The following is a 23,533-nucleotide window of genomic DNA, read 5'->3' as shown; positions in this document are numbered from 1 at the left end:
CAGCAGTTTGTCTACAACATGGGTACATGTTGAAGGCCAACATTTCACTTTTTAAAATATTTTTAAAACACTACCAAACTAATTGGCATACATTTTCAAGCTTACTTTAGATTCAGAAATTAATATTGTTATTATGAATACAAATTTAAACATTGAATGAATATTAAATCCAAACCAGGAGGCATCACAATTGAACTGCTCAGATTTCTTGAAATTAGCATTTATTATCTTGAGCTAAATAACTCATAAGCATTACCTTTTCTGTAGGATTAATTTATATCCTTCTAGTGATGTTCCCTCAGCAGCCTTGACTCTGATAGGATGACCAATAGCCAGGCAGCCCTGAGTTATCGCTCGACTCAGGATCATTCCAGTCTTCCAATGAATAGAGAGGGGGAGAAAGGTCTAAATAAGTTAAAAGAACCAGAAAATTCAACAATGTGTCACAAATAGTGAGGTCATTATGCCTGGATAACCCTGGATATTAACAGTTGCTGAAAGTGAAACACTACCCACAACTTAGCAGTCAGCGAGCCCTGCTCAGAATCAGTAATCTTCTGTCCGACAAGGGTGGCATTTTACAGTTCAGTGCAAAATAAAACAGACCTTGATATCTTCATTTGTCTTTTTTTTTCTGTGCATATTTCACAGTGCAGCAATTTGGGGTCCATCACGTGTCACTTGTTGTAGTTATAACTACAGAGCTTACTGGAAATATGTACGCACAGAAAAAAAATAGTGCAGTGAACTGAAAAGACTGAAACAAATCCTTAACCTTTGTATTAATTTAAAGTTTTACTCTGGGTCTAAATATCATGGGTTAAACATTTTAAGGTGGTTTGTGAACTGCTTTTGTTTTAAATATTAGGATTTCCTGCCAAGGAAATTAAAGGGGAGTATTACTTGAAGGGCCATTTAACCATTTTCTTACTTAGTGAGTCAATACAACATTTTTCATAAGTGACAACCACAGAGAGATTTGTCTACATCTACTAGAGATTTATGGCACGTAAAATTCTCTCTTAACAGGTAAAAAGGTTTAGCTTTAAAACAGGAAGAGAGAGTTCAATCTTAAAGGATTTTCAGAATTGTTTCCTTTTTAGCATATACTTTATTTCTTGTGTTTATAGTGTGGAAAAGAAACATGATGATGACTGATGACTTAGGAAAAATATTTCCTTAAAAAATTGGTTTTAATAAGCACTGAATGAAATCCTTGTTTGACCATGCTTGTCTACACAGAAAGAAGAACTGCTTAGGGGGAGGAAAGGCAGCCATCATTTATTAAGCACTTTCTGTACACCAGACACCATGCTTGAACATCGCACATGCTTTCTCATTTCACCTTCGCAGCAACTGTGCAAAACAGGAATGACTAATGTCATTCATAGAAGAGAAAACAGTAGTTCAATGCAGCTAAGTAACTTTCCCAATGTCACACAAGAGATTTCAATTATACTCTTTTGGTAGGCATTCCAATTATTTTTGAGGCGATTTTAGACAAGTACATGTTTCTGACTATCATGAAATTCTAGAAACAGACACTATGAAATTAAAGAATATGGGATCTGAGAATGGACCTTCCATAGCAACTGGTCCAACTCGTTCTGATAGAACACTAAGGCCTAGATAACGTGTGACTTGTCTGCTGTCATACAGCTATTCAGTGGCAGTGCTGAGACTAAAACACTTCCGTTATGCTCACAGGTAAGTCAAATATTGAGGAGTGTTTTATATTACAATGAAAGTTCTGAAGTCAAAGAGACCAAGAATCTTTCCTCTGCCATTACTAACCTCAGTTTCTTCAGCTGTATAATAAAAATCTGCACAGTTCTTATAACATTAAACGAAATAATAAATGTGAATAAAGTACCTAATGTAACGTCTGACATATAGTATTCAACTAACTGGAGATGTTATTATTATTAAATCAGAAACAAAATACCATGTAAAAAGGGCAAATAGTTAACGTAGCCACCAGCTGGAAATTCAGATTTCAGGAATAGCTCATGTAAACTTACTATGCTTTGACATATGAAATAAATAATATGTCTTAGTACCTTTGTGTCTTAATTATTTTACATGTTCTTTTTTAACTTTTAAAGAACAATAGCTAAGGGCAATTCAAAATTTCATTTGAGAAAATAGTGTCAATCTTCCCTCCCCCCAGCAAACCTCACTGGGTGACTTCACATTCACAGGAGTGCTAAGAAGTAGCAAAATTGTCTGTGATGAGGGGGCAAAGGGAGATACAGGAAGGATAATTGTGAACTGTACCATCTCTTTTCAACATAAATACATATTTACAAAATGTACTGCAGTAGTAAGATGAAAGAAAAGGACAATTCTATGTTCTTCTATAAGTCATATGCAATAGTACAATAAATAATAAAGTGAAAAAGATTAAATATTACCAACACACAGGAACAAAATGTGTTAGGCACTGTTCATGTTTATACTCAGGGATTTCTTTTAAAACTATGTCCTTGCTAAGACAATATGCAAAGCTGGTATATGTTGGTAATCTACCAGGCAGGAAAGCTGAGGGGTAAAATTCAAAATGAATATCTAGGAGTAGAAGCACATGCAGACAAATCTCACGAAAATAATGAGTCTGTGGACTACAGACAAATTCTATGCTGGGTTTAAATACACTGTGAGGTATAAACTAATGAGCAGCATGTCTGATAGTGAACTGAATGCTCACTTGAGAATCTACATAAGTCCTGTGGGCTAGGCAATACCAACAGCAGAGATAGCATCTATAACAGCCAACAATTTATCACGCTTTCACTTCTATGCTCACGTGCATGAGAGCACTGGGTGCCAGCGAGTGCGGTGAGCCAGCAAGCAAGCGGAGGTCACTCAGGGAAAACAGACACTCTTAGGTACCTTGGTGATCAGCCACACACTGGCTGCAGGCCAAAGGATCGATGGCGCTATTTGACTCCTGCTGCTTGTTTCACTGCCTGAGAAACTCCACTTTCCAATGGAAACAGAGGCATGAAGGACAATATTGGGATCTACCTATATCATGAGAAGAAGTATGCATTTTTAACTCATAGTCTAAGAGTCAAACTCCTCAATACACTTACCCAAAATAAGTTATCCTAGAACATTATTTATTCTGATTGATACCTCTTTTCAAAAAGTAGCATTCAATCCCCTTTAATTCAATTCAATCAAGAGTTGTTGAGCACCGACTCTAACATGCAAGACCCTATGCTGTGTGGTGTGGAATATTATAAAATATTTTTTCCTGACCCAAAGAAACACACAACAGAGTAGAGGCAATTTCTCTCTCTCTCTCCCCACTCACCTTTCATGATAAGCTCCATATGAATGATTAAATACTATATTACAGGCATGAAAAAATGGTACGCTCATTTCTGCTGGAGTAACCTAAAGGTGGAGCACCTTGGAAGAGGTAACAGGTAAAGCAAGCCTTGAAGGATGGGGACAATTTGACAGGAATAATAAAGAATAAAAAGGTATTCCAAGTAAAGGCAAGGAAGCTTAATCAATGAGTCTTAGGATTTGCAGGTAGACTCAAAAAGTAAATTTGTCCAAACTGCAGAAAGTGTCAAGTGTAAAGCTATGGAGTCAGGTGGACAGTAGGGAGCCAGTGAAAGCATTCTTTTTTTTTTATATATACTTTAAGTTCTGGGGTACATGTGCAGAACATGCAGGTTTGTTACATAGGTACACATGCCATGGTGGTTTGCTGCACCCATCAACCCGCCATCCACATTAGGTATTTCTCCTAATGCTATCCCTCCCCTAGCCCCCCACCCCCCGACAGGCCCCAGTATGTGATGTTCCCCTTCCTGTGTCCCTGTGTTCTCATTGTTCAACTCCCCTTGTGAGTGAGAACATGTGGTGTTTGGTTTTCTGTTCTTGTGTTAGTTTGCTGAGAATGATGGCTTCCAGCTTCATCCATGTCGCTGCAAAGGACATGAACTCATCCTTTTTTATGGCTGCATAGTATTCCATGGTGTACATGTGCTACATTTTCCTTATCCAGCCTATCATTGATGGGCATTTGGGTTAGTTCCAAATTTTGCTATTGTGAACAGTGTTGCAATAAACATACGTGTGCATGTGTCTTTATAGTAGAATGATTTATAATCCTTTGGGTATATACCCAGTAATGGGATTGCTGGGTCAAATGGCATTTCTGATTCTAGATCCCTGAGGAATCGCCACACATTAGTTCAATGGTTGAACTAATTTACACTCCCACCAACAGTGTAAAAGTGTTCCTATTTCTCCACATCCTCTCCAGCATCTGTTGTTTCCTGTCTTTTTAATAATCAAAACTATCTCGCTAACCGCAGATTTTAGTAAGGTTGATCTGGTAAAGGTAGAGGATAACAGATTGTAGAATGAAGACATCAAAGGCAGGGAAAACAGCTGGGAGTTCATACAATCTCCTAAGAATAAAGAAATATGAGCTGAGACTTTAGAGAGAGTTGTGGGGATGGACGGGGTACTGAAGGGGGAGACTTATCGTGTTCCTTATCAGATTACATATGCTAAAGGTGTTGTGCACCTTCTAGCATTGTTCACTTAGACCTGATTGTCAAATTAGTAGGCACTCACATCACTTGTAGGAATTCTATTACTTCATACTTAATAAATTTTATCTCCTAAATTATATTATAACTTTCACTGAGTACTTATTCTAGGTTTTTTAGTACCAATATTTATTTGTGTATGCTTACAGGAATATACCAATTTATATTTAAAACCCAATCAATAATGTTGCTTCAATAACAATTTATTTCCTAACACTAAAACATCCATTCTATATCTGCACTAATGCTAGATATTTGTTGGATACCAAATTATTTTTTTAAATGCATAAATTCAATGATGATTTAAAACAAAAAATTTTACAAGTGTAATCAGGCATTATCATAAAGATAAAACTAATATATGTGGTAATTATTCTATAATGAAAGTCACTTCTCAAGAGAAGAAAACGTCATAAGACTCCTACATGTGAAAATGAAATTTAAAAAAATATAGCAACACCACCACATAAGCAGATTTGACTTACAGTGCTTACAGTGCCTGGATTCTGGCGAGGAATCCCCACAGTTTCTGAACAATGATAAACTACATTGTACTAATCCGTTCGCCACAGGACTCAGCATTTAAAGTAGCAGTCTTACTCAACCTCCTAACTCCAAGTTGCCATCATACTCAAAACTCCCCTCTGCAACTGGGCAGAAGATTGTTTTGACTGAAATTAGTCAGACAGAAGAATCATACAGCCAACTGCTTCTTTGTACAGCACCTGCTGCCAGTGCCTACATTCTTGTTATCTCCACAACATGGTTTAATCTTTTAACAGTTGGCTTATTGGTGAAGAGTGAAGGGGTCCTTTGTCTTTGCCTTGGGCTGGCACCCAGTATTAACACCATGCTGTTCTTCAAGAGATATTTTGCTGGACAGTTCCCAAGTGATTCCACATAGAGCAGACACAGCAAGGCCCACTAACTTAGTTTTATTTTGTATTATTAAAAAAAAAAAAGATTCCTGCCAAGTCTGGTGTTCTGATATGCTTAAAACTGACAATGGCCATTACATTTTTCTTCTGTGACTTCACTTTTTAAATTAATTTGATAGCTTAGCTTTAAACCAAACGAGGGTGGGAAGTTAAGAACGATGAAAGCTGGGATTTAAGAAAAAAAAAGTGTTCTGACAATCTACAACATAACATGCCATATGTATGTGTGTGTGTGTGTGCGCCCATGTACACACATGCACGTGCACACGTGTATAAGAACATTTAGATTGAGACTGGTATCTAAATGCATACTATCATATATGTCATTAAAACCATTTTTAAGTCTTATTGAGAACCAAAAAAATTCTCTTTTATTCTTTTAAATACTTATACACATAGGTCCTTTAAGTGGCCATTATAACTTTGCTTGTCTGAATAAACTGTGCTGATGTAGAAGCAGTCAATGATAAAGCAATGCATACACATGCTGGGCCAGTTAAAACTTGTTTAATTATTTTTCCCAAATAGCTAATGAAGGTGGAGTAGCCTTAAATACTCCTGTGTAAATTCAAAATAAGAAAAGAACCACTTATGATCTTCTCTTGCACATCTACTAAGAAACAGAACACAAGACAATGAAATGTTTCTTGAAAGAAGTTCATAGAGCACAGCCCTCATTTTGAACAAATCGTTTATTCTATTGCAAATAAATTTTACACGATGTTCACTTTTGATAATGCATTTAGGGTCCATTTGAATAATTTCACACATAAGTTAAAATCACAGCTAATTAAAGAAAATGTTATAAAATCTCTTTCCTCATGTAATTTCTGTTCTCTCTTATTGTTTCTATGCTCTAACCTTATAGCTGACCAGTCCACCCACTTTTACAGTCAACAAATGGAAAGAGCTGAGAGTAGAAAACATCAGCAAGGCAAAATTATGCAGTCAAACAAGGCAAAATATCTAAGATCTAATTTGTCTGAAAATAAGAGAAGGACTTAGGCTTTTAACTCAAGTCCTGTGTCCTATGTTAATGGCAATCCGTTCAAAATTTTAACTAGAATTTTGTATTTGCTTTAGTACATAAATAATTTATACAAAATATCATTTTCAATGACTTGCTCTCCAAAGAAATAGAACAGCAAAGAGTTGTTTGTCATTTCCCAGAGTCCTTTGTGGCAAAAAGAATAATGCCAGAATAATACAGTACTTCAGTAATTATGAATGCATTCTACTAGCATCCATAACTACTGAACTTACAAACTAAATTGTAACAAGTATACCATAATTCCAAAATTATAACTTGATGCTTTTCTTGCCGTTTCCATACAGAAAATTGTCACTAATGTCCTGCTGATGTCTGCGAAGCCATGTACTGAAAGGCTAGAATTAAAATAAGTTTCCTTTTGATTCTGGCAGAATATATGACCTGCTAAACACTGGAGTCCATTTTTCTGCTATATTTTCCCATAACCAGGCATTCCTCAAACTATTCTTCTCATGAAATATCTCCTTTCATATTAACTACCATGAAGTTTAAATCTCATCCATTTCAAAGAAACATCTAGTTTGATTGCCATTAAACTGAGTCAATCTAAAAATGTTGCCAATGTAAGTAGCAATAGAGAGATGTTGAAAAATGTATTTGCCAAATTGTCAATGTGTAGTAGATTCCAAATCTGTTTTTGAAATGGATAAAAGAGCAACAGGTTGTAATTGTCAGGGTTATATGTGACTCTCACATTACAAATGGGGATTATATGTTCCAAATTTTTCTCTGTAGGAAAGGTTCTACTTGTCAATAACAGATTTAAAAGAACAGTCAGGGGCTGGGCACTGATATCTCTATCTCAAGCCAATTTTAAAGCATATGCATCAAGAATATCGGCTTTACCTCCCTTCTCTCAACGCCTGCTGTAATCCTCTTAGTGTGTTCTTTACCTCAATGAGCAGCAAGATTCTACAATAAAATGCCCTACAGATATCCGTCACCTCTGCCTGAATCCATCTTTAAAAGTGCTCCTTTTCCGGTTATTAAATTACTATTCCCAATGCACTGATCACCACTCTGTAAATAATTGGAGACATTTTTCTGAAGGATTTTAAAGGTTTCAGCTATGGAGGAGCTGTTTGTCTTTGAAAGCTTCTCTTTACTAGCCAATTTATCAAATTTTTGCTTTCTTACACTACTATTTTTGTTGAACTAAAATATTTAAAAACTAAAATGCCATAACATATAAACATTTACTTGAGAGTGTTTTCTTATTTTCACTAAATCATTAGAACCATTTAATAATGATAAAATAACTGTAGAATGTTATTCTGTCATTTTTCAACATTTTAGAAAATAGAGTTATCTTGTTATAGTTATCCCACTTTGACATAAAAGCAAAGAGAAAAGCCTTGGCCGGGCGCGGTGGCTCAAGCCTGTAATCCCAGCACTTTGGGAGGCCGAGGCGGGCGAATCACAAGGTCAGGAGATCGAGACCATCCTGGCTAACATAGTGAAACCCCGTCTCCACTAAAAAATATAAAAAACTAGCCGGGCGAGGTGGCGGGCGCCTGTAGTCCCAGCTACTCGGGAGGCTGAGGCAGGAGAATGGCGTGAACCCGGGAGGCGGAGCTTGCAGTGAGCTGAGATCCAGCCACTGCACTCCAGCCTGGGCGACAGAGCGAGACTCCGTCTCAAAAAAAAAAAAAAAAAAAAAAAAAAGAAAAAAACCCCCTTTGAGGTCCTTTTCTCTGATATCTCTTTGCTATCCAATTGCTTTTTAGGTTTCAGTTGGTCTCTGAATTAGTTAATTGACTAGTAAATTTAATTCAGGTCAGCTGAGTATCTAGATATTGCAGCAGAGATGGGGATGATCAGGATACCCTTTGCCTTTGAGAAATTTTCAATTTAGCAGGGAGGATAAGACAAGGACCTCCTGAGTTATCTTCCTAATATGAAGATCAGATTACATCTTGCCTCTGCTCAAATATTTTCGATGGTTCCTTGCTTTCTAGAGAAAAACCAGAATTCCCTAATATCGAATTAAGACCCTTCATGATCCGATCCTAACATCCCCAATAGAGCCTACCATTCTCCCCCATCTACGCTGATGTAACCTGAGATATGCTCAGACTCGGAGCCTAGCTGATTTTGAGCCATTCAAGAAATCGTAAGAGGAACAGCATCTAGTTCAACGTCATTGTAAATGGCTCAGAAGGGAAACATCATATCTGGTTTGGAAATGGGGCTGGAGTACAGAAAGATTTCATGAAGCAGTCACAAATCAGATAGGGCTAGAATGAAGGGCAAGATTTTTATTTTTATTTTTTTTTGAGACAGAGTCTCGCCTCACTACAACCTCCACTTCCTGGGTTCAAGTGATTCTCCTCCCTCAGCCTCCCGTGTAGCTGGGACCACAGGCACGCGCCACCACACCCAGCTAATTTTTGTATTTTTAGTAGACACGGGGTTTCATCATGTTGGCCAGATGGTCTCGATCTCTTGACCTCTTGATCCACCCGCCTCGGCCTCCCAAAGTTCTTGAGTTATAGGCATGAGCCACTGCACCCAGCTGATGGGCAGGATTTTAATAGCCTTTATTGAATACGCCAAACTCTGTGCTAGGATATGGCACAAAGAGTGACAGAGAAGGCTGGGTGTGGTGACAAAGAAAGGTGGAATGCTAGTCAAAGAGGTCCACATGTGCATAACCACAGAAATCACGGAGTGCTTTCAGAAAAAAGCAAATAACAATCTGGCTTGGCTAACACACAAAGACCATATTAGAGAATATTCAACCTTGAAAAATAGGTTATGGCTAACTAAGCAAACAAAAAAATGCATTCATCAAATACGTATTGTGCATTTTCCCTACATTCAAGACTTTGCGTTAGTGCTTAGGAACACAAAGACAAGTAAGACAACGCCTGTACCCAAAGAATCCTCAGTGTAGTGGAGGAAAAACATAAAAGCAAATACCTATACCAAAACACAAACTCAACAACAATTTTCAAAGGAAGATGAGTCCTGAGAAAACAAAATAAGATTAATTCTTTCCAGAGTATCTAAGAAGGGTTTATGGAAGAAGAAGTTGAGTAAAGCCTTAAGAAGCAAGCAATGGTAATGGTTGGGGGTATATCCCAGGCAAAAAACAACACAAGCCATGGCACAAGTATACGAAAGTGGAAAGCATGTTCTACTGCACAATTCATTAACTCTGACTGTAATGTAGAGTATACAGAGCAAGAGGAGAAAATTGGAAAGGTGAGTTGAGAGTGGAGGTAGATTAGAAGAGAATCATGGAGATCAATGAAGTCCAGATGAAAATTTGGAAAGTCAAAAGGCAACAGCCAGGCATACATGTGTTTTTCTGTTTTTTGTTTTGTTTTGCTTTTTAGATTGTTTGTTTGTTTTTGAGACAGAGTCTCACTCTGTCACCCAGGCTGGAGTGCAGTGACGTGCTCTCAGCTCACGGCAAGCTCCGCCTCCTGGGTTCATGCCATTCTCCTGCCTCAGCCTCCCGAGCAGCTGGGACTGCAGGTGCCCGCCCGCACGCCTGGCTAATTTTTTTGTATTTTTAGTAGAGATGGGGTTTCACCGTGTTAGCCAGGAAGGTCTCGATCTCCTGACCTCATGATCCGCCTGCCTTGGCCTCCCACAGTGCTGGGATTACAGGCGTGAGCCACCACATCCAGCCCATACATGTGTTTTGAGCAGGAAAATAATGCTACAGCAAAAACCTAACAAGGAATACCAACAGGATCAGATCTACAGTAAATAAATCTTAATGTCAGATGAAGGAAAAATACAAAATACAAAATACATTAATGAGTACATCATTCTAGTTACTTTAATTTTCTAAATTTTCTCACAACCAGGCAGAAGTAGAAATATCTGATTCTATTTTTATAAGTACACTTTTTTTTTTTTTGAGACGGCGTCTTGCTCTGTCGCCCGAGCTGGAGTGCAGTGGCCAGATCTCAGCTCACTGCAAGCACCGCCTCCCGGGTTTACGCCATTCTCCTGCCTCAGCCTCCCGAGCAGCTGGGACTACAGGGGCCCGCCACCTCGCCCGGCTAGTTTTTTTGTATTTTAGTAGAGACGGGGTTTCACTGTGTTAGCCAGGATGGTCTCAATCTCCTGACCTCGTGATCCGCCCGTCTTGGCCTCCCAAAGTGCTGGGATTACAGGCTTGAGCCACCGCGCCCAGCATAAGTACACTTATTTAGATCCATATGCTCCTTGAAGCAATCAATATTTTCAGTTTAAATTTTGACATAATTGAGAAACTGAATGGGTAGCACAAAGAAATTTTAAAAGAGCAGGTTGGGGCAATGTGTCTCTTGCATTGACTCTTGGAAATACAGGGCCCAGTTGATAGGAAGTCCTACTTTATTTGGACTGCTCTGTCTCCGTAAGTGACTTTTGATTTTGATTTCACGTGTTCAAAAATTAAAGTTTACACTGCTAAAACGAGCAACAATCATACACAGAGTCTGCCAGCTAAGAAAAACAAAATAATTATTCTTTCTTTGGAGATAGATTTAAAATGCCTTTCATAACTGAGCTGGAGGAAAAAAAATCTTCTTTACTGGAAGGATAAATTTCTAAGTGTAAACTAATATGGACCTTTGGGATTGGGTTGCCATGAGTTAGGTTTCCTAAAGAACTTGTGTTCCTTAGATACATTGACCTGTAGAGCAAATAGATCAGATCCTAAACTATAGAGATAGCAGCCATCTTAAAGACTTCCTTAAATAGCTCCAACTTATTATTATAGCTATTTATAGTACAAAGAAAATATGCCAAATAATAGGGCTTAAATAACATAAATCAGGTGTAAGTTTTTCAGGTAGGAATTATATATATTGCTTTCTGTTTTGAAGTGCCTGGTTAATTAACAGGAAGTAAAGAATAACATCTGCCCCAACATTTGTAAACATAAGTTATAGTTTTAAAAACTGTAATATAATTTATAGTTTAAAAAAGACTGTCACAGTCCAGGCACGGTGGCTCACGCCTGTAATCACAGCAATTTGGGAGGCCGAGGTGGATGGATCACTTGAAGTCACGAGTTTGAGACCAGCCTGGCCAACATGGCAAAATGGCCAACATGGCCCATCTCTACTAAAAGTACAAAAATTAGCCAGGCACAGTCCCAGCTACCTGGGAGGCTGAGGCAGGAGGTTCGCTTGAACCCAGGAGGCAGAGGTTGCAGTGAGCTGAGATCACGCCACTGCACTCCACCCTGGGCAACAGAGCAAGACTCCATCTCAGGGGAAAAAAAAAACTGTCACAAATACCCATTATATATTGGCTGAGTATCCAACGTATAAAGTGCACCTTTTAAAGTACGAGAACTAAAATCTGACCTTGTTCTGTAGAAAATGGTTCTCCAAGTCCACCTTTTCAAACTGGTCAGGTATCTGTTGACTGGTACAGTTGAAATTAATTGGAAATCCCTCACAAACTTCCCAACTAAGAAGAGTAAAATATGTAATTATTTGTATTAGAATAATATGCATTTAATTACAATACCCTTTACTCTTTAATTATAATACTCTTTTCTCTTTACGTATACACTATTACTAATAATTTATACGTCAAATCTTGCCTGGAAAGCACCAGCAGTCATTGGGGAATAAAGCTGTTATTTAAACAACTACTAATGAGTATGTACCTCTAGACATATTTACCAATAGGTTGTCACTGGCTGGACTGAGTGATCTCATCAGACTGCTTTTGGTTCTCTGTATATGCCTTCTACTTCAGCACTTTCAACTGTTTATTAAAAAGAGCTATAATTTGTTAAATTATAAGATTGTTAAAGCTAGATGGGACCTTATAGATAGATTACCTAATCCAAAATAGTATCAGGATCTGCTGTGGTGTCCAATATGGTAGTCACTAGCTACCTATTCCTATTTAAATTTAAATTAATTTACTTGAACAAAATTTAAAATTCAGTTTTGCATTCACACTAGTCACATTTCAAATGCTCAATAGTCACAAAGTGTGTGTCCGTCATCACAGAAAGTTTTATCGGATGGCACTAAATAGTGGCTAAGCACTCAGGTACTTAAGACAAATGATCTGGGTTAGAATCCTGACTCTACCATGTACCAGTTGTGTGACTTTGGACAAATTACTTCTCTCTTTGTGCCTTGGTTTCTGTCTCTGAGAAATGGAGTAAGAGTAGAGTAATACAGAATAATAGGAGTAAGATAATTGTGAGAATTAAATCAATCCTTATCCAATTAATTTGTAACTGTGCCAGGCCTATGGTCAACACTCAGTAAAAGCCAGTTTGTATTATTTGCAGATAAGAAACCAACACCAGGCCGGGCACGGTGGCTCACGCCTGGAATCCCAGCCCTTTGGGAGGTGGAGGCGGGCGGATCACGAGGTCAGGAGATCGAGACCATCCTGGCTAACACGGTGAAACCCCGTCTCTACTAAAAAAATACAAAAAATTAGCCAGGCGTGGTGGCGGGCGCCTGTAGTCCCAGCTACTCGGGAGGCTGAGGCAGGAGAATGGCGTGAACCCGGGAGGCGGAGCTTGCAGTGAGCCGAGATCGCGCCACTGCACTACAGCCTGGGCGACAGAGCAAGACTCCATCCCTACTCGGCAAAAAAAAAAAAAAAAAAAGAAAGAAACCAGCTCCTGGACAATCACGAGCAGAGACGAAGCAAAGTGCCTCCTTAGATCTTCTAACTCCTGCTCTTCACTGCCCCAACAAGTCCCCAGAACGTTGCTTTTGTTTTAAATGTATCACCATCAGATAAGAAGTTTAAATGTGAACACTCATACACAGAACATATTTTATATTTTAATGATTCCATTTAAAATGATTAATTTAGAAATAACCACTAAAAACAGCTTTTACGTTTCAAACAAAATTGCTGTTTCTGCAAAGCAGAAACTATGCTTTGCTCATGGCCCCATATGGTTTTCTAAAACTAGGAAAAGTTAACAAGTCTTTTAGGCACTACCTCATTATACCATTAAATAAGTCAATAAAAGAAACAATTCTTATTTAAGACAACTGAAAGAGCATCTTTTAGTGTTTCGAATCTCTTACTCTGAAAAATTCTGAATTAAGTGATTTGAATTACTTTAACTAGATCTTTAACAAGATTACTTGTTAATTTACTTGCCACATCCAGGTAGCAGAACAGCATTAGGATCCAAAAAGGTCTTATATGCAACCATGATGTCACCTCTGGCAAATGCACTCACTCGGTCAAAGGTCAAACCCAAAGCAAGGTTTAGTGGAGGTCTGAAAAATGGAAAAAACATCAAAACTATCTTCAGAATTATACAAATAGTGAAATTTGAGCACAAATAAACAATAAAATACACATTATCAGTGTCTAATAAAATTCAGAAATAAGTGAGTTTCCTATTATATAGCACTATTGTTGGTATTCTATACTAACACCTGAAATGTATACTTCAGTTTATTTAGCTGATCTATAATATGCCAAAATAGTTTCAACATATGTAATTTTAAAAATAATAATTACAATAATTAAGGCCAAGTATTTAGTTGTAAGAAAAATCGTCATTCATATAATGTTCATTTTTCATGTATAACAGTAATCAAATATATCTATAGTAATCTTGGGAGCTGATAATTAAATGAATTATTAATATTTGGCCACAAACAACTATTTTTGTGAGCTCACTAAATGCTATGCTGATTTGATTTTCATATCACATATTGTTAGGCACACTTTTAAGTGAATTTGGAAATTAAAATCAAAAACAGATTTTAAACGAAAACAATGGCCACTATTGTACACTATCAGCCATTTTTCTCTAAATTGCTTGAGACTTGCTATTTATCTCTAGAATTAAACATCGACGACATCACCTGTGTAGTCTTGTTACCAAAAATATTTAAATTGAATCTAATTATGAGAAAACACTCAGACAAACCCAGAATGTGGGACATTCTACAAGAAAAGTGCCTGGACTCTTGAAAAATAAATTAATGTCATGCAAAACAAAACAAAAGATTAAAAGAATATTATAGATTAAAGACAACTAAAGAAAATAACTAATACAAGGAAGTGTATTTGGATACTGGATTACAAAGAGCTCTAAAGCATATTTTGATTAGCTTGAATAGAGAGTGTATATTAGAGGATATTACATCACTGTTGACTGTATTAGATATTATAATGTGGTGACACATAACTCTTCTTCAGTTATGTGACCTGAAGCATTTAGGAGTGAAATTTTAATGTTTGGAATGGCTTTCAAGCCGCTCAAGAGGGAGGGAGAGATGGGAGATATAACAGGTAAAACAAATGTGGCAAACTCTTTAAATTAGTGAATCTAGATGAAAGATAGATATACAGGAGTTCATTGCACTATTTTTTCAAGTTTTCTTAGATTTAAATTTTTTAAAATAAAATTTGAAGGGAAAATAAAGTATTCAAAATAGGAGTTGACATTGGCAAAAATAATCTTTTACAAATGAGTAGCTTGACCCCTTCAAATCAACATAAATTAGACACAGTAGAATTACTTACTGAAAATGAAAACCATTTACTTAGTATGTATTGCACGTTTTCTCAACATATTTCAAACTAGATGGCAATAACTTTTTAGACATATACATTTTAAATATTCCCATGGTAGCAAAATGCTGTAATGGTTTCCTGGTGTTTTATGTTGGATTGGAAACCAAAAAAAAAAAAAAAAAAAAAAAAAAAATTAAACTTTAAAAATAAAAATAAAAAAAAAAAAAAAAAATACATTAAACTGTTAAAATCATAATGAAATACAAATAAATATATGCACTGGTAAATTTCTCTGACAACAATTCTCAGCTGATTTTAGAATATCTCAGATTTTTTTGCATTTTACCAGTTATTCCACAAATATGATCTAATTAGCTAAAACAAATGTTTAATATTATTAAAACGCTGCATTATAGCAAACATCATTAAAAGTATCAAAATTAGTGAGTCATTAATTTCACTTTGACAATAATATTAAAAAGAAATAATAATGACACATTTTATTAAAGCCTATCCTTGTAATAGGAAGGGCTTACGAGATTATTCAAGAATTCTTGCCACTTTAAAATTCATCAGTTTTTATCATTGTAAAAACAACTCTACTTACAATGCAATTAAATTGTATTTTGAAATTTATGGACAAAAACTTACCATTCCTTAGAGATTTTTTAATTGTCTACATTACACAGCCTAAGAAATCATCAAGCATTTTATTTTACTGGGACAGATGAAATAAAATTTTGTAACATGCGACCCACAACTTATTCTAGCAACTTTTTCCAAAACCTTGATGGATTTCTGAGTACATTTGTTTCAGTATTTGAAATTTTAACTATTTGGATATATAGCAAATCCAACAGCCCTTGCTTTGCTAAGATTTAGGTTTATTCACGCTATTTTCATTATAGTTAATATATGATCAATTATACTCTATATGAAAAATTATTTTCCTTTATTTTGTTCTACAGGTAATAAGCTAAAAAAAATTAAAAATAGGCAGAAAAGTGTGTTTAAGTTTCCTGACAAGCAGTTTCAGAGTTCATCTGGATGTGTTCTGTCAAAATATGCATAAATTTTCTAGATATTGAACACAACAGCCCAGCTCATCACTGCCCATATACTGCAGCCTTTTTCTTTCCTCAGAAACACAGATAATTTTATGCAGGAATTTACCAATCTACAAAAATTTACACAATGCTCAGCAATAACCAGTAATTATTGTGGGATAATGTAAGGTGCTTTTGAGGAATATAACTTTGATAGGATAGGGCTTATAAGCTTTACCAATTTATCTTTAGCCGTCCTGTCATTGGTGCTTAAAAGGTTAAGACTTTATTTGTGAAAACATAGAGAGATAGTGGGGAATCATGTTGTCTACAGCTTCATAAATCTTGCTTAAGATCCTTTTCAATTACCATCCATTTCTCCTTTAAAAAGGGACAAAAAAATAGAGGAGTGGAAGCAGGTCAGGGCAGTGTGCGACAATGACAGTGTGATGGGCTTGGGCCCCCCGTGGCGTTTCCATCTGCTATCATTAAGGTGACTACTCAGACATGAACAAATCCCTCTTGCTGTGCTGACAGGCAGACTTCAAAAACTATGACAAGGCATTAAGACAGAAAGTCACAGAGAGAGAGAGACAGAGAGAGAGAAAGAGATGTCATATTCCACAAACAATACTGCCTTGCAAAAACACCTCTGAAATTTTATTGGAATTCAAAGTAAAAAATCTTTCATAAAGGGTGCTACTTGACTTCTCAAATCCCCTTTCAAATTAGCTCACCCCTGGAAAGATTGAGGACAGAAAACAAATCCCTTGCTCCTACCTGTATGCTCTACCATAAGAGACCCAAATTTTTTGCTCATTCTTCAGCGAAAGTGGATTCTTAATTTCTTGGCCATTCTCATCAAAAAGCCGCACTGAGGAAAAATTGAGGCCTGGTGGGTTGATGGAAGAACCTCGAAGCCTTTGATGAATCTTGAGAAGTAACTGGTTGGGGGTGGTGGGGGCAAAGGGGATAGAGGAGAATAAATAACCCGAAATGGGAACATCTGTAATAAACTGTCTCTACTCTGTAACAAATGAAGTCCAAACAAATGATAATTAAATTCATATAGAATGTTAAAAGAAGTGTGAAATGACAGCAATGTTTAGCTCAGTGTAAAGTAACAAAATGAGCATGGGCTTTTAACCAGCAGGGGGTGCCACAGGCTTGTGATTGAGCTCTGACCCTTTGGCACGGGGACTGAAAGCAGATGTGACAGTCTTACAGAAAGAGCATTTAGCTTCTACACATGGTAACGGTCCTCTTTGATAAGGGTTACTCTTTTCTTGTCTGAGCTACACATTTTGTTAGGGGCCATCCAGACCACGTTCAAGTTTTACAATCACCAAGCTCCCTGTCCCCAGCAAATCTCAGGTAACTAATAGTAGGACAATTGCCAAAATTAAAATCACTTTTAGCCTAAGTTGGTTCAGTTAGAAAGATCTCTCTCTAGATGCACTTTAATTAGGAACCCTGAAATAGCTTGTGGACATCTTCAATAATGAATGTTTTTAAGTTGTGAGTAAGACATCATTGAAGTGTGAAGTATGAAAAGCTGTCATTTAATATTTAAAATAATAGCATTGTCAGTGTTTGCTTCGATCTTGCATTTAGAGTCTCTAAATTATCAAGATATTTCTAATTTAGGGCAAATTTCAAATATAAAGTAAATCTAACAGAACTGTGCTGCATATGGTATTTGAAAAGACATTTTTCATTATCCTCTGTCACCTTTGTTTAAGTGTTTTGGCCTCTGCTCTTCCCTGCTCTGCACTCCACCCTATCCATCACTCCTCCCCCAGCCTTCTGTCATGGGCTTCCTTTTCATCCGTCCCTTGTCAGTTGTTGTGTTTCTCGATTTCTTGTTACTCTGTAATCCCTGCAGGGATGTGGATATAGCTGTGGTCTTTTCTGGCCTAACTGCAGTTGAGGGTCCTTTATTTTCTTTTCTTTTTTGCTCCTCTATTAATTCCCATTAAGGGTATATTGAGAAGTGCTAAATGCTGAGGCTTAGAGGAAAGAAGGGAAAGTCACAGGTCTGCCATATATCTCAGGTGTCTCACGACTGGCTGTAAACTCGACTGAGCAAATATTTCCCTTGACCAGAAACTACATGTATAGGACCTAAGAATTAGGTTTTGTCCCAATTAGAGATACATAATAGTATCTCCAATTTAGTGTTTTCATTAGCTGAAGACTTTAAGTCTTGAGCATTGGAAAGGCATTAATAGTTCTCATCCAGCATAACCAATTCCTTTGAACTAAAAATGATCATTACTCTCCTCTTCAGGTGTATAAGAGGCAAAGGTGTCAGAAAGTAAAAATCTATATTGCCGTGGTTATTTTCCATTGAAACGGCAAACATATTTTGAAATCTATAGATTGTATTTCTAAAGCCCAACATGTACTTTTGTGTTGTTTCAGCCCTTGAGCTTATTTTTATTGCTTTGCTATTATTTCAGGAAACATGTTATGCTGATCATTTTTTAAATCACAGAGATTTTGCTTTACAGGCACCACCTTTTTATAAAGGGGAATGATACAAAAGATTTAAGGCCTGATCCAGGAAAGAAATGTGTGTACAAAGAAGAGGGATGAGAGGTAGACATGCGATGTCAGCACCTGACCACTTAACCAAATTCACTTTCACAGGAGTTGCATTGCAATCTCTATTTTCTCAAGTTGGTGACAGACTGCATTTTAGGTGTTCAAAGATGAGCATTCAACAGTCTACAGGAGGTAAGGGCCTCTGTGCCCTTCATCTTTAGGTCATTGGTTATGGCTTTGCTGTAGCAACCAAAAACTGTGATAATCTTCACCCATTTATCTTTAAAGCTATCATCACCAGGCCTTTATAGGATAATATAGGATAAGAATTTGTTCAAGAATCTGAAAAGAGTGTGAAACATCTTAGGCTAGTGGGCTAGTGATTGAGACATGTGTCCACACAAGAGAGTGGTTGTCCTTGGGTGGTGTAACAAGGACTCTCTCAAAGAGCTTTATAATGCCCCTAATTAATGTTTTTGCCCCAGATTTATTGCATACAGAAGCACAGCACAGCTCAATTTCAGTGTGCTGTAAGTCAATACGAAAAGTTTCTATAGAATAATATCTTCCTTTTTTTTTTTTTTTGAGACAGGGTCTCACTCTGTTGCCCAGGCTGGAGTGCAGTGGTGTGATCTCAGCTAAATGCAATCTCAGCATCCCAGGCTCAAGTGATCCCTGCACCTCACCGCCGAGTAGCTGGGACTACAGGCACGTGCCACCATGCCAGGCTAATTTTAAAATTTTTTGTAGAGATGGGGTTTTGCCATGTTGCCCAAGCTGGTAAAATATTCTAATGTAAAAAGCGGGGGAGACAGGTGAAAATCCTATGAAGGCCTTTGTGTCATGGTGATTTGTATAATCAGGTATGTTATGGTAAAAGAAACCAGTCAAGGCTCTGGATCTTTCTCTCTCTAATCAGAGTAGTATTTCTTCCTCTCTTCCAGGTCCAGCTAATGATCCAATGACAGCATCCCAATTCATATACAACTTTTTTGATTGGTTGTAAAAGCCAGGTAATAGATACCACCAGGAGAGGTAAGTCTGAGGGTGCTGAACTGAAGGGAGAAAAAGGGAGCAAGTTACAGAGCAAAGGCAAGGCAAGAGAGCCCAAAACACTGGTGTGCGCTCGGGTGCATAACCCCAATTTGTAAGCAACAGGCTGTTCAGTGTCCTTTTATGCAAGACAAAGACCCAAAATAAAGACCCTGAACATGTTGGTTTTGCCTGAGAAACATCCCAATTGTCTGGAAAACAGGAAAAGGTAAGAGTGCCTAAGATGTAAGCAAAACTAGCTGTACTTGCTCACAATGAGCAGGGGAGAAGACCAAGGCTGCATGTTAATTACTCAGAATCTAGGGTTTAGAAATACCCTAGATCCAGGGCATACTCTCCACTGAATATAGCACTTTTTTAAAAGTGTAAACAAGAGGGAAATCCTGATGTATCAAAACCAGGGCCGAGCATAGACAGATTCCAAATATAAGCATGAAAAAGATTAAGAAACTGTTAGGTATGGAGTTCAGAAGTTAACACTATACTAACACTGAAAGCCTAAGAAATTCAGAAGTCAATCTTTGCAATATCAGTCTTTACAGATCAACAAATCATTGATCTTCTGCAAACAGCTTTAAGATGTAATTGTCTAAATTAGTTGCAATTAACTTGCAAGACACTTAAAGTCATAAGTAAACTGTCAGTAAACTCACTCTTTCCATCATATGGTCAGTCTGAATTGGGCTATCAGATCCCAGATCTTTTTTCCTGATACCAACAGAGATCTCGCCAGTGTTTTTACCATTTTCAAATACCTGAAAATAAACACATTCAAAAATAAAAATAAATACATGCACACATACATACATACATATATTCATACACACATAGACAAATTTAGGTAGTCGTCCTTTTTCTTGGTATCGTGTCAACTGAAAATTGTGCACATGGGAATTGTGCAAAGCAAGGACAGACTGTATAAACACACGTGAGTAGGTAACTGCCAAAGGAAATCAACAGCACTAAAAGAAAAGAAAGGCTCCTGCTTCTCCTTTTGGTTTCAGTGTCTAATTTGACTGGCACACCCTACAATCTTATAATAGAAGAAAATGTGGACATTAAAGGAGGAATCACTGACCACAGTGGATGCTTAAATGAAGCAAGTGTCAAAAAAAAAAGTAAATAGCAATCTCACTAGCTCATTTGGTTCTTCATAAAGCCACAAATAATGTGAGGAATATTTATGTTTGGTTTATACTTAAATATATCAGCGTTCAGCTCATCTTCTGGCTCACTAAAAGGAAATTTAACCTGACAGATTTATTGCATAACAGTATGATGAAAGTCATCCATTTTAAGTGCACATATCCAACAAGTTGGTGAGAACAGAGATAAAATTCATAATATTGCATTATGTAACACTCGCTGGGGAAAAAAAAATGCTAGCAAACATTCTGGTCAAAAGGATCTGAATAAACCAGTCCCGACAGGATGGCTTCACTAGAGTGAACACCACCCCTCCGACCACACGGAGGATCCATGTGGGATGTGCCATTCACCAGGCAAGAAAGGAAGCAGCTGAGACAGGGGCCTGATGAATAATTTAAATCCCTGCTTTTAATTTTTTTTCTCAAAAGTTATTTTCTTCCCTTTCTGATATGCCCATCACATCAGCAGAGCCATTTTATTTATTTCTAGTGCTATTTCCACAGAAGATAATTTGGGAGAATACTTATTTAAAATGAAAAAAAAAAAACTACCTTTTTTATATTTTGAGAAAGTTTTGAAATGTATTTAATTAGTCTCAATCTGTTTTAGAAATAATGTGTTTCAGTAACACTTTCTCAGCCTTTAGTCATAAAAAAATAAAATAAAATAGTAATGTCAAGAAAGGTAGGTTTCATTCCAGTCAGTGACATTCATTGAGCTACTGATAGTCCAGTCGAGACCCTACAGCTTTCAGTCTTGGTGCACTGAGGATTATTTTTAAGTAATAATCCTGAGTAAAGATACAATTCTGAGTAAAAAAAATCTCTCTACTTTTCCAAGGAACCTTGTAATCCCAACTTTTGCCTGCAAACCTATGGAAAATAATGTGGGAAAAGACTCTTACTGTAGCCATAATCTCTTCAGGGCTCAACTTTGGAACAAAACTCTCAAGCAACGAGAGATTTAGCAATGAAGGTCACAATTCTAGGTGGCATGTATTCTGCAAGGTTAGTGTTGACAAAAGCTCAGTTTGGAGAACTTATTGATGTTCCTTTGTCGAGACTTGCTAGACATGGAGTCAGAGTGCAGCAAATTATATTCTAGAAAATAGCAGTGCCAAGTGCTAACTGCTAACCTGAGAAAGCAGAAAGGTCTTGGTCAACACCTAACACCTTCATTAGCTCACTACTTTCTTCACTACTGATAATAAGGCTTCCCTTCTACGTCCAGCAAAGTGTTCTCGAAAATAAAAATAAAAATTGGCTATGACCTCCGTAAATCCTACAAGGGCATTTTAAAAAAGAGATGTTTTAGTGGTTATATAAAAGTTTAGATGCTTAAGTGAAGGGAGGCTGCCCTCACTAGTCATACATATAATGTGTTTTTACTGTATGTCCAGAAACCTAAAAATTCTCCAAACTGAAATCTTATGAGATTCTGTTTTCTTAAAGCTCAGCTCTAGTTTATAAGCTCTATATTAATATGCCTATTTTAAAATGCAATATATATATACAAAATATATTTATGTACTTATTCCTCCTTTGCCTGAGGAATATTTTTATTTCTAATATCCAACGTTTAAATAAAGATAGCTCTCTAAAGAGAGAGTTTCTATGATTGACTTAGATATAGAAAAATAAAAAATAGTCTACCTTTATTTTCCTCCTGCCCAATTCTTGGCTTAAGAAAAATCAGCTGCTGTATTGGCTTCCCAGTAGTTCTCTGCATGGCCGCACCTCCTTACAGCCCTAAAATTAAATTCTCACCCTTGGAGTGGGATGATGCAGAAAGCCAGCTGAGGCTAGCCTTGGGTCCCAAGGAATAAGGTCATAGAACCTAAAAAATAATGATGCACATAGCAGCTAACAACTACCGAAGAAACATCTAGAAATAGGAATAAGTTACGTCTATGCCCTTAGTAACACAAAGTACAGAGTTACAAGAGTGTTTTCTATTCACCACAGTCTTTTTACTTTCCTTCATGTCAATATTGACTTTTCTTAAGCTAAACTAAATTAGATTAACACTGAAGTTTCATTGTAATGTCAATTCATTCACTTGACAAATATTTATTGAGTGCCTACTAGGTACCAAGCACTGTTCAGGAACTTAAAAAGCATCAGTGAACTAAGATCCCTGCTCTCAACATGTTTACCCTGTGCTGGACTAGAGGGAGAGGCCAACAATAAGCAATAAGCAGAACACAACAAATGAGTAAATCATATAGCATATTCAGGGTACACCTGGATCTTGTGAGACCTGAAGTTTATATAATTTGGTGGGTCTTCTTTAACAAAAACAGTGCAAAACTACAAATGCAAAACTAGTTATGAAATACTCAGAATAAGAAAACAACTTACACAGATTTAAAAAGTTGATACATAGCAAAACATTAAAATTCAGAAAAGTCACAAAATATTTTCATTAACTATCCAAAGCACATGTTTTTACTTCATTGTGTTTAATCACCTCTTCATATAGTAATTCTGTAACATTTTCTAAAGAGAGAACAGAAAGATAATCCGGCCTTATCTCTAGCTTGGTTAATAAAAAAAATTATTCTTGATTAGCAGTTTCTTTTGGCATCACAACTTTATTGGTCATTTCATTAAAAGTTTTAGGACCGATGCCGTATTTTGGAAAACCTCAATCATATTTCTTTAAAATACGAGCTATAAAATGTGGAAAAATATTCTA

The 23,533-nt window shown here is 36.9% G+C and overlaps 1 protein-coding gene across 1 annotated transcript in view; it reads right to left on the bottom strand.

Annotated features, from left to right (window-relative positions):
* DCDC1 (doublecortin domain containing 1) overlaps positions 1 to 23,533 on the bottom strand; it is a 393,105-nt gene that overhangs the window by 236,393 nt on the left and 133,179 nt on the right. The window contains exons 4-9 of the mRNA XM_017885762.1: positions 20,341 to 20,442; positions 16,868 to 17,031; positions 13,664 to 13,789; positions 11,882 to 11,987; positions 2,893 to 3,027; positions 257 to 375 (exon numbers count right to left, since the gene is read on the bottom strand). Of these exons, the coding sequence (XP_017741251.1) occupies positions 257 to 375; positions 2,893 to 3,027; positions 11,882 to 11,987; positions 13,664 to 13,789; positions 16,868 to 17,031; positions 20,341 to 20,442 (752 nt within the window). The remainder of the gene's footprint in view (positions 1 to 256; positions 376 to 2,892; positions 3,028 to 11,881; positions 11,988 to 13,663; positions 13,790 to 16,867; positions 17,032 to 20,340; positions 20,443 to 23,533) is intronic.

This window comes from Rhinopithecus bieti, unplaced genomic scaffold (assembly GCF_001698545.2).
Source record: "Rhinopithecus bieti isolate Rb0 unplaced genomic scaffold, ASM169854v2 scaffold_13558, whole genome shotgun sequence".
NCBI classification, from domain to species: domain Eukaryota; kingdom Metazoa; phylum Chordata; class Mammalia; order Primates; family Cercopithecidae; genus Rhinopithecus; species Rhinopithecus bieti.
The sequence above is the reverse complement of the archived record's forward strand: the minus strand, read 5'-3'. Positions and strand labels throughout refer to the sequence as shown.